The 18,510-nt window shown below is 49.4% G+C and overlaps 1 protein-coding gene across 1 annotated transcript in view; it reads right to left on the reverse strand.

The window, feature by feature from the left end:
- Nucleotides 1-18,510, reverse strand: part of DENND2B (DENN domain containing 2B) — a 151,973-nt gene that overhangs the window by 41,111 nt on the left and 92,352 nt on the right. The window contains exon 5 of the mRNA XM_082270515.1: nt 3,764-3,906. Within this exon, the coding sequence (XP_082126641.1) occupies nt 3,764-3,906 (143 nt within the window). The remainder of the gene's footprint in view (nt 1-3,763; nt 3,907-18,510) is intronic.

Raw genomic sequence — 18,510 nt, forward strand, 5'->3', positions numbered from 1 at the left:
CAATTGCCCCCTTGACAGTTCTGATACCCTGTAAAAAGGCTGCACCGCTTCTGGCACAGACATGCCTAAAGGATTCCTGGTGAAGAGAAGTAAAAAGTCCCCACTGCTGACCTACTGGGTGCGGGATGAAGACAAGGACACAGTGCAGCCCCCCCCCCCCTCCCCTTCTTTAGCATGGATGGTGTAAACGGTTTCTCAGCAGAGGCCAGTTCCATGCCCCACTGGGGACTCTTCTGCCCCGGCACAGCCCCAACTGAGCTGTCCCAGCTCCCCCTCAACCTCCCCCTGCTGGCCAGGTCAGGAACCCGGATTCAGCCAGTAAGTAGAGAGTATCTGGAGCAGGGATTCAGCTTGGAATGGGGTCAGGAGGAGGATTGGAAGAGTGGGAGGGGGGGGGGGGGGTAAGAGAAAGTGGGAGGGGGGCCAAGTCGCTGCACCACAGCCCTAGGCTTGTACTTGCCCCCTGGGCTGACAGTTGCCAGTCTGCCCCTGTCGGGGATACTCTGCATATTTAGCAGTAAGGTCTGGGCGGGCAACTTACTTATAAAGGGGGCAGTCCCTACATATAAAGACACAGGGATTGGGCTGGACCAAGTGGGTGCGATTTTCCTGAATTGGGCTTAACCACTTCAGCTCCGGAAGATTTTACCCCCCTCCTGACCAGGCTCTATTTTGCAATTTGTCACTGCGTTATTTTAAAACGGACACATGAGCGGTCGTGTGACGCTGTACCCAAATAAAATTGAGGTCCTTTTTTTTCCCACAAATAGAGATTTATTTTGGTGGTATTTGATCACCTGTGCAACAATTTTTATTTTTTGCACTATAAACAAAAAAAAAGAGCGCAATTTTGAAAAAAAATTAAATAAAAAAATAATATAGTATATATATATATATTTTTTTTTTTTTTTTACTTTCTGCTATAAAACAACATTCCCCAAAAAAAATAAAAAAAAGTTTAAAAAAATCATTTTTTAGGCCAATTTGTATTCTGCTACATATTTTTGGTAAAAAAAAATCCCAATAAGTGTGAATTGATTGGTCTGCGCAAAAGTTATCGCATCTACAAACTAGGGGAAAGATTTATGTCATTTTTATTTATTTATTTATTTTTTTTTACTAGTAATGGCGGCGATCTGTGATTTTTAGTGGGACTGCGAAATTGCGGCGGACAGATCGGACCCCTAACTGACATTTTTGACACTTTTGGGGGGACCAGTGACATTACTACAGTAATCAGTGCTAAAAATATGCACTGTTACTGTACTGACAACACTGGCAGGGAAGGGGTTAAATGTGTCCCTAGGGGGTGCTTTCTAACTGTGTGTGTGGGGGGGGGGGGGGCTTGCTGCATGAACAAAGAGATCTGGGTTTCTAAATAGGAGGATCCCTGTGTTCTTCACTGACAGAACAGCAGTGTTCTGTCTTTACGGGGAGCCGCCGGATCCACTGATTGGCTTCCCCTTTGGCTAATGGGTGTGCGCTCCCTGCTAGCGGTCCCACAAAGCGACGTACATGTATGTCGTTTGGCGGGACAGAGCCGACCTGCCCAAGTAAAACTACAACGGTTGGTCGGCAAGCGGTTAAAATCATCCTTGGTGATCCTGCCATCACTCGCTTGCTCCAGGCACTTCCTGTTATAGGGTGACAACGCTGTGTCCCGGTCTCCCAACTGTGCTCCTGCGTTGTCCCCTTGCCACAGGGGCTTCCAATGTGGCCGATTCAACACACATTACACAGACAGTTGTCACCATCAGGAATCCCGCCCTGAGAAATACCACACAGCCCTCCCTGGAGTTCATGCCGACAGGAAGTGGCTGCAATGAGGCTGCAGGAGATCAGCCGCACAGAGCTGGGACTGAGCATGGGATGGATTTTATTTTTAAAAATTACATATTTGTAACAGTGCAGAGGGCAAAAAAATGTCATCCAGTTTATCCTGTTTACATTTACTTGAACCTGTTGCAATTGCCGATTCACTTTAAATGCAGTTTTTAAATAAAACTTGTTTCCAGTTTTATTCTATCTGTGTCCCATTGGGGGAGATTTTCCTTCACTTCCTCTCCCATAGGCACAACAGGAAGAGAAAGGAAATCCCTCCAAAGTAAAGAAATCCTGGTTGTCACTGGGACTGGTGTCCCCATCAAAAGATTTTTCTTCTATTCCTGTCCCACAGCTACAACAGGAAGTGAGAAGAAATCCATCTAAAGTGAGGAAATTCCTGGCTGTCACTGGAACTAGTGTGCCCATCAAACACTTTCTCTTCACTTCCTGTCCCATAGGCACAACAGGAAGTGGGAGGAAATCCTTCTAAAGTGTGGGAATCCCCGAGACTAGTGACCCCATCAAAAGATTTCCCTTCTATTCCTGTCCCACAGCCACAACAGGAAGTGAAAGGAAATCCATCTAAAGTGAGGAAATTCCTGGTTGTCACTGGAACTAGTGTACCCGTCAAACGATTTCTCTTCACTTCCTGTCCCATAGGCACAACAGGAAGTGAGAGGAAATCCCTTCAAAGTAAAGAAATCCTGGTTGTCACTGGGACTGGTGTCGCCATCAAAAGATTTTTCTTATATTCCTGTCCGACAGCCACAACAGGAAGTGAGAAGAAAACCATCTAAAGTGAGGCAATCCCTGGTTGTCACTGGAACTAGTGTCCCCATCAAAAGATTTCTCTTCACTTCCTGTTTCACAGCCACATCAGATTGATTTCCTTTCACTTCCTGAAGTGAGAAATTCCCTGGTTGCCACTGAGACTAGTGTCCCCATCAAACAATTTCCCATCCCACAGCCAAAATAGGAAGTGAGAGAAAAACCCTCTGAAGTGAGGGATTCCCTAGTTGTCACTGGGACTAGTGCCCCCATCAAAGGATTTCCCTTCTATTCCTGTCCTATGGCCACAACAGGAAGTGAAAGGAAATCCATCCCATAGCCACAAAAAGGAGGTGAAAGGAAATCAATCTGAAGTGAGAAATCCCTGGTTGTCACTGAGACTAGTGTCCCCATCAAACAATTTTCCTTCACTTCCTGTCCCATAGCTACAACAGGAAGTAAACGGAAATCTCTCTAAAGTGAGGAAATCCCTCATTGTCACTAGGAATAGGGTCTCCATTAAAATATATCCTTTCACTTCCTGTTCCAAAGTCATAACACGAAGTGAGAGGAAATTGTCACTGGGACTAGTGTCCCATCAAACGATTTCCCTTCACTTCCTGTCCCACGGCCACAACAGGAAGTTAGAAGAAAAGCATCTAAAGTGAGGGAATCTCTGGTTGTCACTGGGACTAGTGTCCCCATCAAACGATTTCCCTTTACTTCCTGTCCCTCCGTAGTAAGGGAATTCCAGAACCAGTGTCCCCATTGGAAGATTTCCTTCTATTCCTGTTCTGGTGACAACACAAAATGTGGGTTTTCTTTCACTCTCGGTGATCAGGGTAAACAGGACAAATAGAGAGGGTGAATCTCCCAATAAAAACCTTGCAGGGCTTCTAATCCCGCTCTACTCTGGATTCCAACACCATAAAAACATTTTTGTTATACTTTGAAAGACAAAATCTCAGATCCGGTAATCCAATCATGGAGGTAACAGAAATCATCATTTTTGGGTGGAATAAACCTTTAATGTGCCCCCAAAACACCCAGAGATGACATTACAGCCCCTGGGGGGCATTTCACAGTCAATCTGGGCGGAGCCGCCATGTCGACAGGGCTCCACCCCCATGGGGCCAGCGACCCGAGGAAATAAAAAAAGGGTGTCACCCACCTGGGTTGGAGTGGTGTACTTCCTGTCTGGCGTCCTCCACATCCTGTTGGCCGGGTCGGCGGAGCCGTCGGGTGACAGCTGGGACTTGCGGTGTCGCCCCTTCAGGTCCACATCCTCGTAGGGGTTCTCCTTGGGAGATTCGCCTGGATTTATGCGGAGAGAGAAGAGAAAGACGAGCGGCGTTAGAAAAACAGAAAGAAGTCGGGAGACGTGAGCGCGCTCGGCACAAAATCTCCCGGAGATTCCTGAGTGAGTCATTCCCTTCTGCAGCTGGAATCTGGCACCGCGTCCCGAATCCCAACTCTGCTCTTTTTTTTTATATTCCCTAAAAAACACACAAAAGGAGGAGAAGGCAGGAGACGCGGCCCTGAGATCCACCAGCTGGAGCGCGTTCCCTGCGAGGGGCACCGCCGTTCCCATCGTCCCCCGGACACACTGCCATCATTTAGGGTCCAATCACATATAGAAGTCTCGTATCGCGGACAGAAATGCCGCAATTCTGCCCGCAATCCCGAACCATTGCAAGTCGCGGGATGCCCGTGTGATTCCGTGACTTGCAATGGCACCCTAAACGTGGCGCGATTTTGCCACGGTTGTCGCCTGAAAAAAATACCGAGATAATGGCAGCTACAGTGCCTTGCGAAAGTATTCGCCCCCCTTGAACTTTGCGACCTTTTGCCACATTTCAGGCTTCAAACATAAAGATATAAAACTGTAATTTTTTGTGAAGAATCAACAACAAGTGGGACACAATCATGAAGTGGAACGAAATTTATTGGATATTTCAAACTTTGTTAAATAAAAAAACGGAAAAATTGGGCGTGCAAAATTATTCAGCCCCTTTACTTTCAGTGCAGCAAACTCTCTCCAGAAGTTCAGTGAGGATCTCTGAATGATCCAATGTGGACCTAAATGACTAATGATGATAAATAGAATCCACCTGTGTGTAATCAAGTCTCCGTATAAATGTACCTGCACTGTGATAGTCTCAGAGGTCAGTTTAAAGCGCAGAGAGCATCATGAAGAACAAGGAACACACCAGGCAGGTCCGAGATACTGTTGTGGAGAAGTTTAAAGCCGGATTTGGATACAAAAAGATTTCCCAAGCTTTAAACATCCCAAGGAGCTCTGTGCAAGCGATAATATTGAAATGGAAGGAATATCAGACCACTGCAAATCTACGAAAACCTGGCCGTCCCTCTAAACTTTCAGCTCATACAAGGAGAAGACTGATCAGAGATGCAGCCAAGAGGCCCATGATCACTCTGGATGAACTGCAGAGATCTACAGCTGAGGTGGGAGACTCTGTCCATAGGACAACAATCAGTCGTATACTGCACAAATCTGGCCTTTATGGAAGAGTGGCAAGAAGAAAGCCATTTCTTAAAGATATCCATAAAAAGTGTTGTTTAAAGTTTGCCACAAGCCACCTGGGAGACACCAAACATGTGGAAGAAGGAGCTCTGCTCAGATGAAACCAAAATCAAACTTTTTGGCAACAATGCAAAACGTTATGTTTGGCGTAAAAGCAACACAGCTCATCACCCTGAACACACCATCCCCACTGTCAAACATGGTGGTGGCAGCATCATGGTTTGGGCCTGCTTTTCTTCAGCAGGGACAGGGAAGATGGTTAAAATTGATGGGAAGATGGATGGAGCCAAATACAGGACCATTCTGGAAGAAAACCTGATGGAGTCTGCAAAAGACCTGAGACTGGGACGGAGATTTGTCTTCCAACAAGACAATGATCCAAAACATAAAGCAAAATCTACAATGGAATGGTTCACAAATAAACATATCCAGGTGTTAGAATGGCCAAGTCAAAGTCCAGACCTGAATCCAATCGAGAATCCGTGGAAAGAACTGAAAACTGCTGTTCACAAACGCTCTCCATCCAACCTCACTGAGCTCGAGCTGTTTTGCAAGGAGGAATTGGCAAAAATTTCAGTCTCTCGATGTGCAAAACTGATAGAGACATACCCCAAGCGACTTACAGCTGTAATCGCAGCAAAAGGTGGCGCTACAAAGTATTAACTTAAGGGGGCTGAATAATTTTGCACGCCCAATTTTTCAGTTTTTTTTATTTGTTAAAAAAGTTTGAAATATCCAATAAATTTCGTTCCACTTCATGATTGTGTCCCACTTGTTGTTGATTCTTCACAAAAAATTACAGTTTTATATCTTTATGTTTGAAGCCTGAAATGTGGCAAAAGGTCGAAACGTTCAAGGGGGGCGAATACTTTCGCAAGGCACTGTATCTGCTGTCTGCTGCCATAACCCCGGTATTTAACGTCAAAGTAGTGATGTAAAACTGCGGCAGGCGCTCCGGAAGCGGTTAATATTTTTACATTTTTTTGATTCCTTCATATGTTCCATTCCAGAAGGGAAGAGTTACCCCTAAAGCACATGTATCAAACACAAGGCCCGCGGGCCGAATGCGGCCCTCCAGGCCATTTCATGTGGCCCTCGCACCTCTCCTGCAGCTGTGGCACCCCCCTTGTCTCTGCCCCCACCTGGTCTCTGTAGTTGGCAGCAGAGAGGACAGAAATCCTTTGCCAGATCCTGCACTCCTCTGTGCAGCAGCAGAAAGGCTCCCCACCCCCCCACCCCCCCCCCCCGTCTCAGCAGTCCACAGCAGAGAGGAGGGCAGAGCCCCTCCTACAGGGAGAGATTCCATTGCCAGCAGCAGGAACCGCACCAGGACTCGTCATTCAAACGCTCGGAATTTGTACGTTTCACTTACACAAGTCAGCAAGACGCCATCTGCAAGTGACACCCCGCCTATATAACCCCGGAATAGGGGAAATCCCACAACCTTTCCAATATTAGGTACGCCGGCTCTTTAATGTACACCGCTCAAAAAAATGAAAGGAACACTTTATAATCAGAGTAAAGCATCAAGTCAGTTAAACTCCTGGGATATTGATCTGGTCAGTTAAGTAGCAGAGGGGGTTGTTAATCAGTTTCAGCTGCTTTGGTGGCAATGAAATGAACAGGTGCAGTAAATGGGCAACAATGAGACGACCTCCAAAACAGGAATGAATGGTTTTACAGGTGGAGGCCACTAACACTTTTCCCTACTCATATTTTCTTATTGTTTGTCAATAGTTTTGCATTTGGCTGGGGTCACTGTCACTACTGGTAGTATGAGGTCATACCTGGACCCTATAGAGGGGGGTCAGTGTCACTACTGGTAGGATGAGGCCATACCTGGACCCTATAGAGGGGGGTCAGTGTCACTACTGGTAGCATGAGGCCATACCTGGACCCTATAGAGGGGGTCAGTGTCACTACTGGTAGTATGAGGTCATACCTGGACCCTATAGAGGGGGGTCAGTGTCACTACTGGTAGCATGAGGCCATACCTGGACCCTATAGAGGGGGGTCAGTGTCACTACTGGTAGTATGAGGCCATACCTGGACCCTATAGAGGGGGGTCAGTGTCACTACTGGTAGTATGAGGTCATACCTGGACCCTATAGAGGGGTCAGTGTCACTACTGGTAGTATGAGGCCATACCTGGACCCTATAGAGGGGGGTCAGTGTCACTACTGGTAGGATGAGGCCATACCTGGACCCTCTAGAGGGGGGGGGGGTCAGTGTCACTACTGGTAGTATGAGGCCATACCTGGACCCTATAGAGGGGGGTCAGTGTCACTACTGGTAGCATGAGGCCATACCTGGACCCTATAGAGGGGTCAGTGTCACTACTGGTAGTATGAGGCCATACCTGGACCCTATAGAGGGGGGTCAGTGTCACTACTGGTAGCATGAGGCCATACCTGGACCCTATAGAGGGGGGGGGGGTCAGTGTCACTACTGGTAGGATGAGGCCATACCTGGACCCTATAGAGGGGGTCAGTGTCACTACTGGTAGTATGAGGAGATACCTGGACCCTATAGAGGGGGTCAGTGTCACTACTGGTAGTATGAGGCCATACCTGGACCCTATAGAGGGGGTCAGTGTCACTACTGGTAGTATGAGGTCATACCTGGACCCTATAGAGGGGGTCAGTGTCACTACTGGTAGCATGAGGCCATACCTGGACCCTATAGAGGGGGGGGGGTCAGTGTCACTACTGGTAGGATGAGGCCATACCTGGACCCTATAGAGGGGGTCAGTGTCACTACTGGTAGTATGAGGAGATACCTGGACCCTATAGAGGGGGTCAGTGTCACTACTGGTAGTATGAGGCCATACCTGGACCCTATAGAGGGGGTCAGTGTCACTACTGGTAGTATGAGGTCATACCTGGACCCTATAGAGGGGGTCAGTGTCACTACTGGTAGCATGAGGCCATACCTGGACCCTATAGAGGGGTCAGTGTCACTACTGGTAGGATGAGGCCATACCTGGACCCTATAGAGGGGGTCAGTGTCACTACTGGTAGCATGAGGCCATACCTGGACCCTATAGAGGGGGGTCAGTGTCACTACTGGTAGCATGAGGCCATACCTGGACCCTATAGAGGGGGGGGGGGGGGTCAGTGTCACTACTGGTAGGATGAGGCCATACCTGGACCCTATAGAGGGGGTCAGTGTCACTACTGGTAGTATGAGGAGATACCTGGACCCTATAGAGGGGGTCAGTGTCACTACTGGTAGTATGAGGCCATACCTGGACCCTATAGAGGGGGTCAGTGTCACTACTGGTAGCATGAGGTCATACCTGGACCCTATAGAGGGGGTCAGTGTCACTACTGGTAGCATGAGGCCATACCTGGACCCTATAGAGGGGTCAGTGTCACTACTGGTAGGATGAGGCCATACCTGGACCCTATAGAGGGGGTCAGTGTCACTACTAGTAGGATGAGGAGATACCTGGACCCTATAGAGGGGGTCAGTGTCACTACTGGTAGCATGAGGCCATACCTGGACCCTATAGAGGGGGTCAGTGCCACCACTGGCAGCATGAGGTCATACCTGGACCCTATAGAGGGGGTCAGTGTCACTACTGGTAGGATGAGGCCATACCTGGACCCTCTAGAGGGGGGGGGGGGGGGTCAGTGTCACTACTGGTAGTATGAGGCCATACCTGGACCCTATAGAGGGGGGTCAGTGTCACTACTGGTAGCATGAGGCCATACCTGGACCCTATAGAGGGGTCAGTGTCACTACTGGTAGTATGAGGCCATACCTGGACCCTATAGAGGGGGGTCAGTGTCACTACTGGTAGCATGAGGCCATACCTGGACCCTATAGAGGGGGGGGGGTCAGTGTCACTACTGGTAGGATGAGGCCATACCTGGACCCTATAGAGGGGGTCAGTGTCACTACTGGTAGTATGAGGAGATACCTGGACCCTATAGAGGGGGTCAGTGTCACTACTGGTAGTATGAGGCCATAACTGGACCCTATAGAGGGGGTCAGTGTCACTACTGGTAGTATGAGGTCATACCTGGACCCTATAGAGGGGGTCAGTGTCACTACTGGTAGCATGAGGCCATACCTGGACCCTATAGAGGGGTCAGTGTCACTACTGGTAGGATGAGGCCATACCTGGACCCTATAGAGGGGGTCAGTGTCACTACTAGTAGGATGAGGAGATACCTGGACCCTATAGAGGGGGTCAGTGTCACTACTGGTAGCATGAGGCCATACCTGGACCCTATAGAGGGGGTCAGTGCCACCACTGGCAGCATGAGGTCATACCTGGACCCTATAGAGGGGGTCAGTGTCACTACTGGTAGTATGAGGTCATACCTGGACCCTATAGAGGGGGTCAGTGTCACTACTGGTAGTATGAGGTCATACCTGGACCCTATAGAGGGGGGTCAGTGTCACTACTGGTAGTATGAGGTCATACCTGGACCCTATAGAGGGGGGTCAGTGTCACTACTGGTAGTAGGAGGTCATACCTGGACCCTATAGAGGGGGGTCAGTGTCACTACTGGTAGTATGAGGTCATACCTGGACCCTATAGAGGGGGGCAGTGTCACTACTGGTAGTATGAGGCCATACCTGGACCCTATAGAGGGGGTCAGTGTCACTACTGGTAGTATGAAGTCATACCTGGACCCTATAGAGGGGGTCAGTGTCACTACTGATAGTAGGAGGTCATACCTGGACCCTATAGAAGGGGTCAGTGTCATTACTGGTAGCATGAGGCCATACCTGGACCCTATAGAGGGGGTCAGTGTCACTACTGGTGGCATGAGGCCATACCTGGACCCTATAGAGGGGGGTCAGTGTCACTACTGGTAGCATGAGGCCATACCTGGACCCTATAGAGGGGGTCAGTGTCACTACTGGCACCATGAGGCCATACCTGGACCCTATAGAGGGGGTCAGTGTCACTACTGGTAGCATGAGGCCATACCTGGACCCTATAGAGGTTGCACAGCCAGTCCAACTCCTCCAGGATGGCCTATCAATGCGTGTCATTGCCAGAAGCCTTGCTGTGTCTCCCAGCACAGTCTCAGGAGCATGGAGGAGATTCCAGGAGACAGGCAGTTACTCTAGGAGATCTGGACAGGGCCGTAGAAGGTCCTTAATCCATCAGCAGGACCGGTATCTGCTCCTTTGTGCAAGGAGGAACAGGATGAGCTCTGCCAGAGCCCTACAAAATGACCTCCAGCAGGCCACTGGTGTGAATGTCTCTGACCAAACAATCAGAAACAGACTTCATGAAGGTGGCCTGAGGGTCCAACGTCCTCTAGTGGGCTCTGTGCTCACTGCCTGGCACCGTGGAGCTCGATTGGCATTTGCCATTGAACACCAGAATTGGGAGGTCCTCTACTGGCGCCCTGTGCTTTTCACAGATGAGAGCAGGGTCAACCTGAGCACATGTGACAGACGTGAAAGGGTCTGGAGAAGCCATGGAGAACGTTATGCTGCCTGTAGCATCGTTCAGCATGACTGGTTGGGTGGTGGGTCAGTGATGGTCTGGGGAGGCAAATCCATGGAGGGACGCACAGACCTCTTCAGGCTAGACAATGGCACCTTGACTGCCATTAGGTATCGGGATGAAATCCTTGGACCCATTGTCAGACCCTACACTGGTGCAGTGGGTCCTGGGTTCCTCCTGGTGCACAACAATGCCCAGCCTCATGTGGTGAGAGTATGCTGCCAGTTCCTGGAGGATGAAGGAATTCATACCATTGAATGGCCCCCACCCTCTCCTGACCCAAGTCCAATAGAACACCTCTGGGACATTATTTTTGGTCCATCCAACGCCGCCAGGTTGCACCTCAGTCTGTTCAGGAGCTCAGTGATGTCCTGGTCCAGATATGGGAAGAAATACCCCAGGACACTATTCATCATCTCATTAGGAGCATGCCCCGACATTGTCAGGCATGCATACAAACTACTGAGGACCATTCTGAGTTACTGTAATCAAATTTCAGCAAAATGGACTCGCCTGCTGCATCATTTTTTCACTTTGATTTTCGGGGTGTCTTTGAATTCAGCCCTCTGTAGGGTGATAATTTTCATTTCCATCAAACAATGTGACATCCTTTCCTTCCTAACACATTACCCAGTCCATACCAGTATAGATCCTAACACATTTCCCAGTCCATACCAGTATAGATCCTAACACATTTCCCAGTCCATACCAGTATAGATCCTAACACATTACCCAGCCCATACCAGTATAGATCCTAACACATTACCCAGTCCATACCAGTATAGATCCTAACACATTACCCAGTCCATACCAGTATAGATCCTAGCACATTACCCAGTCCATACCAGTATAGATCCTAACACATTTCCCAGTCCATACCAGTATAGATCCTAACACATTACCCAGCCCATACCAGTATAGATCCTAACACATTACCCAGTCCATACCAGTATAGATCCTAACACATTACCCAGTCCATACCAGTATAGATCCTAGCACATTACCCAGTCCATACCAGTATAGATCCTAGCACATTACCCAGTCCATACCAGTATAGATCCTAACACATTACCCAGCCCATACCAGTATAGATCCTAACACATTACCCAGTCCATACCGGTATAGATATCCAGCATGATATTTTTCCCCCATTGAGATCTGATGTGTTTTCAAAGTGTTCCTTTAATTTTTTTGAGCAGTGTATATAGTCAGTCAGCAAATCATGTGACAACAGCCAAACACATTGGTCAAGAGGCTCAGTTGTTCGATCGAGCATTAGAACGGGGGAGTTTGGGATCAAAGTGGTTGTAGCATCTGAGACATTGTGGACCTCCTGGGTTTGTCATCCACTACAGCCTCTGGAGCAGGAGATCTCAACTGCTGGTGTTCTGCCGAAAACTCAAACTCGCCAAAATCTCCAACCGCGTCACTTCTGGTGATTCTTTTTCAGGAATAAATCGGAGATGTAGACGAGTTGCTGTTTTCACAGACCACCGGCAGTCAATACACTATGGTACACGAGTAATTGCTTCTTTTCAAAGAACACCGGGTAAGGAGGAAAAAAGTTGTTGCCGCCTTAGAGGCAGCCATGTTGTTGGTTAGTAGCATCCGTTACCAACAATAACCAGTCATTATAGCATGTACCGGAGTGTACAGGCTGCCGGTGGTCTGTAAAATCCGCAACTCGTCGAAATCTCCAATTATTCCTGCTGTAGAGTCACCGGAAGTGACGTTGGTGGAGATGTTGGCGAGTTGCAGTTTTCGGCAGAACACCTGGCTGCAGCCTCCTTCCTCCCAGGCCTCCAGTTAGCTGCAGATCGCCTAACCTACGACCTATCCTCCCAACTCCCATAGTGCCACCCAACCTCCCATAGTGGCACAGAGTGCCCAACAACCTCCAACAATGCCTTCCATCATCCCTTGGGCCACCCAACCCTACCTAGTGTCCCACAGGGCCAAACAATCTCTCACAATGCCTCCCAAAATTCATAGTGCCACCCAACCTCCCATAGTGGCCCAGAGTACCCAAAAACCTCTAACAGTGCCTCCCAACCTCGCATAGTGAGCCAAAGTGCCCAACAACCTCTCACAGTGCCCTCAAGATCCCAAAGGGCCATCCAACCTCCCAAAGTGGCCTAGAGTGCCCCGCAACCTCCAACAATGCCTCCCAATGTCCCTTGTGCCACCCAACCTCCCATAGTTTCCCACAGGGCCAAACAACCTCTAACAATGCCTCCCAAAAATCATAGTGCCACCCAACCTCCCATAGTGGCCTAGAGTACCCAACAACCTCTCACAGTGCCCTCAAGATCCCAAAGTGCCACCCAACCTCCCATAATGGCCCAGAGGGCCCAACAACCTCCAACAGTGCCTCCCAACATCCCTAGTGCCACCCAGCCTCCCATAGTGGCCCAGAGTGCCCAACAACCTCCAACAATGACTCCCAACTCCCATAGAGCCACCCAGCCTCTGGTAGTAGCCCACAGTGCCTGACAACCTCTCACAATGCCTCCCAAAAATCATAGTGCCACCCAACCTCCCATAGTGGCCTAGAGTACCCAACAACCTCTCACAGTGCCTTCAAGATCCCAAAGTGCCACCCAACCTCCCATAATGGCCCAGAGGGCCCAACAACCTCCAACAGTGCCTCCCAAAATCCCTAGTGCCACCCAGCCTCCCATAGTGGCCCAGAGTGCCCAACAACCTCCAACAATGACTCCCAACTCCCATAGAGCCACCCAGCCTCTGGTAGTAGCCCACAGTGCCTGACAACCTCTCACAGTACTCCCCCTTGCATCCTGCAGAGCCTCCAGAACCCTATAGAACCCCCAGCCGTGTCTCCCAGCGGCCCGCTGTATCCTCCAGTCTTCCACATTGCCCCTGCAAAGCCCTCAGCCTCCTGGAGAGACCAAAAATCCCCTCCAAAAAAGGACCCAATCCCCAATATTTGCCCCCAGCTTCCTCCAGAAACCTCATCTCCTGCAGGTCTACCAAGTCTGCTGTGCATTTTTGCTTGTGTCAAAATGCACAACAAACGCATGGTTAAAAAAAAAACACTCAAAGCTCAGCGCCCAAAAGGGTACATGAACTATGTTGGAGCATTTGCAGAGTGTAGGGCAGTCCTCTGAAATTATTAGGCTGCCCTAGGCATGTAGAATGGAAAAAAAAAAAAAAAAAAACAGGGCGACCATGCCTTGGAACCACCACTGGAGGGTGAGGTTGGGGTTTGGGCGTGGGTGGCATACCTTCAGGGCCCCATAAAGTGATCAGGTGATTCTAGAGCCACCCAGATTACTTTTACCTGAAATGCCTTCACCAGCTCTGGAAAGCAATAGCTATATGGAATAGGAAGTTGACGGGTCCAGTTGCAGCTTGCTTGTACACCAGGCCGTTTATAAACGTACCCGTTTGGTTCAGTTTAATCAAACTACAGCATGCATATTTATTACAACCTGATGCATTGCAATGACCGTCCCCGCTACCTTTATATTACTGTGTAGCCCTTCCAGTGTGCGATCCGCAGGATGATGCACACACAGGGACTGGGGATCGGTCACCCTGCGATCTGCTCCTCTAGTCACAGAATACAATTTCTAATATTTGAATTTCTCCAGATCTCCTCAGACAGCCCTCCGGTATGTATTCCTGCAGATATGTGGGAGAGGATGAAACAAGGGTCCCTGTCTGACCTCGTGGTGACCCCCAATCGCTGTTTATTCGCACAGATGTGCCGGATGCTATAGATTAGATGTTTGAGCTTCGCCGACATAAAACCGCACATAGCACAAACATGACATTATCGGACCTGTGCGGAGTTGATGATTTTGGCAGAGTTGGGTCTGCACCTGGGAAGTGAGCGGCGGACAGACGATGAGTAACCAGATCAATGGAGGCCATGGTCTGCTCAACTTATTTATTTAATATAATGTACAATATGAATGTGAGCTTCCTAATTAAACTGGATGGAAACCAAAACTTTTTTTTTCTTTTATTTGTAGATAGATTAGTGAAGGGTTAAGCCCCCTGGCAGGTTTGTTTTTTTCTGTGTCCCGAAGATCTCTCTTCATTTCTTGTCCCAAGGACACAGCAGAAAGTAAGAGGAGATTTCCCCAAAGCAAGAGGATAGACCCCCACCAGGAGGTTTTCAATCACAGGGGTCTGTTTCCACTTAGAAAAGTATATACCTGGTGAGGCACAGGGGTACACCAGGGCGTATTTGGGCACAGGAGCACACTGGGTAACACAGGGGTACACTGGAGACACAGGTGTGCAATGGATATGATAAAGGTGCACAAGAAGACACGGGGTACACTGGAGGCACAGGGGTGCATTGGATAAGATGGGGTGCATAAGAAGACACGGGGGTGCACTGGAGGCACAAGGGTGCATTGGAGAAGATTGAGCAAACAAGAAGACACAGGGGTGCAGTGGAGACACAGGGGTGCAGTGGAGGCACAGGGGTGCATTGAATTAGATGGAGCACACAAGAAGGCAGAGGGGTGCAGTGGATAAGGTGGGGCACACAAGAAGACACAGGGGAGCAGTGGAGGCACAGGGGTTCATTGGATAAGGTGGGGCACACAAGAAGACACAGGGGTGCAGTGGATGAGGTGGAGCACACAAGAAGACACAGGGGTGCAGTGGATAAGGTGGGGCACACAAGACGACACAGGAGTGCAGTGGAGGCACAAGGGTGCATTGGATAAGGTGGGGAATACAAGAAGACAGAGGGGTGCAGTGGAGGCACAGGGGTGCATTGGATAAGGTGGGGCACACAAGAAGACACAGGGGTGCAGTGGATAAGGTGGGGCACACAAGAAGACACAGGGGTGCAGTGGATAAGGTGGGGCACACAAGACAACACAGGAGTGCAGTGGAGGCACAAGGGTGCATTGGATAAGGTGGGGAACACAAGAAGACACAGGGGTGCAGTGGATAAGGTGGGGCACACAAGAAGACACAGGGGTGCAGTGGAGGCACAGGGGTGCATTGGATAAGGTGGGGCACACAAGAAGACACAGGGGTGCAGTGGATAAGGTGGGGCACACAAGAAGACACAGGGGTGCAGTGGAGGCACAGGGGTGCATTGGATAAGGTGGGGAACACAAGAAGACACAGGGGTGCAGTGGAGGCACAGGGGTGCATTGGATAAGGTGGGGAACACAAGAAGACACAGGGGTGCAGTGGATAATGTGGGGCACACAAGAAGACACAGGGGTGCAGTGGATAAGGTGGGGCACACAAGAAGACACAGGGGTGCAGTGGAGGAACAGGGGTGCACTGGGGGTACACAAGGCACACTTGGGGATAAGGGGGTGCACCGGAGGCACAGGGGCATATACCAGAACATACAGAAGCACACTGGGTGACATGAGAATACACTAGGAGACACAGGGGCATACTCTGCACAGGAAACACAGGGAGGCAGCAGTACAGCGGAAGCTGACATGAGGTAAGGCTGGAGGAAGACCTGAAGAACATGGGATCCCCCACCATCCTGTGAAGAGAAGGGAGTGAACCACATAGGGAATCTTCCCAGCAGGGACACAGACGACAATGTTTCCTGTTTAGATTAATTGTTTGTTGCTACTTTTCTCTCAATGCCAGACAAGAATTCAGGTGTAGCTGGTGGAAAACAATACACTGAATAGCGGTACGCTTGGGTTTAGATAATGATTTGCAATGGACACACAAAGCGTCGCTCCCCTGACTACACATAAAGGGCGGAGTACCATCCATATCATAGTGCTTTCACTACGTCCACCCGAAACTTGGTGTGAAAGCAGCAGTCTCTCTGCAGAAGTCCAATGCAACCAGCAAAGCTCATGCTCTCTGTTGGTGAACTCTGACTCCTCAGTGAGTGTGTTGGACCTCTGCAGAGAGACCACTGCTTTCATACAGAGAGCCAAGGGTCCTTCTCTGACAAGGAACAACCTTTTCTACTCTAGACTGTGGGTGATTTATAAAGAAAACAACCTACATTACATTGAACGTCTTTTGTTTCGATGCACCTGAAACATATTTAGCCTTTTTGGATTTATTTTTTCTCTTTATATACACCAAGCATCCACCACCGAGCATCCACCACTCAGAGATAGAGAAATGAAAAGCCCCAAAGTGCGGATACCTCGGGAATATGAGAATCTAATGGAGATTGTTCGGGAGGACGATGGAAATCGGTGAATCGGAAAACCGACTGTGTGCCGGGAGAGCACCTTCCGGAGGTTACGAAGACCGACGTCCACCAGCTCTTATCTTCTGTGTTTTGTGAACTTTTCTGATCTACTTTATAAAAATAACTTTTGGTCGGCGGCCAAAAAAGTGTCTTATTTCTAAATCTCGCTGACTGCTGACCAGACAATGTGTTTCCAATCAGGATCCCGCTGAGTTTTCCATGTTGCGGAGGAGTAATTGACTTGGTCTCACTTCCATGTTTGGCTCAGACGGCGGACTGACACCAACAGCTGGAGCAGTCCAGAGCTGCTCATTGTCCCCCGGGGGGTTCTCCTTTTCTGGGGCCCCGGAATGGGGGGGGGGTGGATTTACTTCACCGGATGACACAATAAAGTAAAGACCAGACCGAGAAACACGCAGAATGGACAGGTCTGATCCTAAAGAACGTGTCCATAAATGGCCTGGTCAAAGCAAGCAATCCTCCTGACTTCACATGGCTTCAAGTTGGCTCATTTTAGACCCAAAAAGAGAACTGGCCAATGGCCAAATGGCATGTTTTTGGGTTAATGCACATGCATTAACACTCGTTATGTCAGGGGGTAACCTGCGTTGCATCATAATGAATGGGCTTCCAATGCACAGCAATGTGCTAAAAAACAAAATGCACCTGACCCTTTCTTCCTAACCCAACGCACTGCCATGCTACAACACAGGTGCCATAGGGCATTGGGTTGCCATTCAAAAAAAAAATAAAAAATTCCATTACGTTTTACATAGAACTACCAAAAATACCAGCGTCTGTATTCATACCAGCCTCCTGTGACCCGCACTGCGAGAGGGAGGGGCAGCGATCTGAGCCAATCGGAATTAGGGTTAGGGAGGTCAGTTCTTGACAGCAGAACCAGCAGGTGCCGTTGTACTTCTCAGCAAGTCCCGGGCAGGGCCAGGACAAGGGGTGGGCGGGGGGGGGGGGGCACTGTGGTATCATGTGAGGTTCGGGGAGCACCACAAGGAGGTTGGGGGGTGGGGATTTGGGGGGGCAGCAGGGGAAAAAAATTGTTATAGGAGGGGAAATTTGGGGAGGTGTGCTAGGAGTGGTGATTGGAGGGGATTTATGTTGGGAGGGGGGAATCGGGGAAGAAGGTTTGTGTCAGAAGGGAGAATTTTGGGAGGTTATGCTAGAAAAGGCAATATGGTGGCGATGCGGATGATGATGGTGGTGGTGGTGGTGGGGGGGTTGGGGAGGTGTGTGCTAGGAGGGGAATTTAAATTTTTTATTTCTTGGGGGGGGGGGGATTTGTGCTAGCAGGGATAATTGGGGGTATTTATGCTAGGAGGATAAATTTGGGAGGGGGGGGGGGGAAATTGTGCTAGGACAGGGGATTGGGGAGAATTTGTGGTGGTGGGGGGGGTATTTGGAGTGGGGGGAGAGGATTTTTGCTCAGAGGGGAAATTTGAGGGGTACAGGATTTGTACTAGGAGGGGGTGGGGATTTTTTTCAGGGAGGGTGGATTTGTGCTGGGGGCATTTGGGGAATGAGAGGCTTTGTGCTGGGGGGTTGGGGGAGGGGGGGGAGATATTTATGCTGGGAAGAAAATTTCAGCAGGGAGCGGATTTGTACTGGGAGGAGGGGGAATTTATGCTAGGGGGGGTAAGCATGCAGGTTAGTGTTAAATTTTTATTTTGTTGGGGGGGGGGGTGTTTGCTGACACATAACGCTCAT

This window comes from Pelophylax lessonae, assembly GCF_965119305.1.
Source record: "Pelophylax lessonae genome assembly, chromosome: 10".
Lineage (NCBI taxonomy): Eukaryota > Metazoa > Chordata > Amphibia > Anura > Ranidae > Pelophylax > Pelophylax lessonae.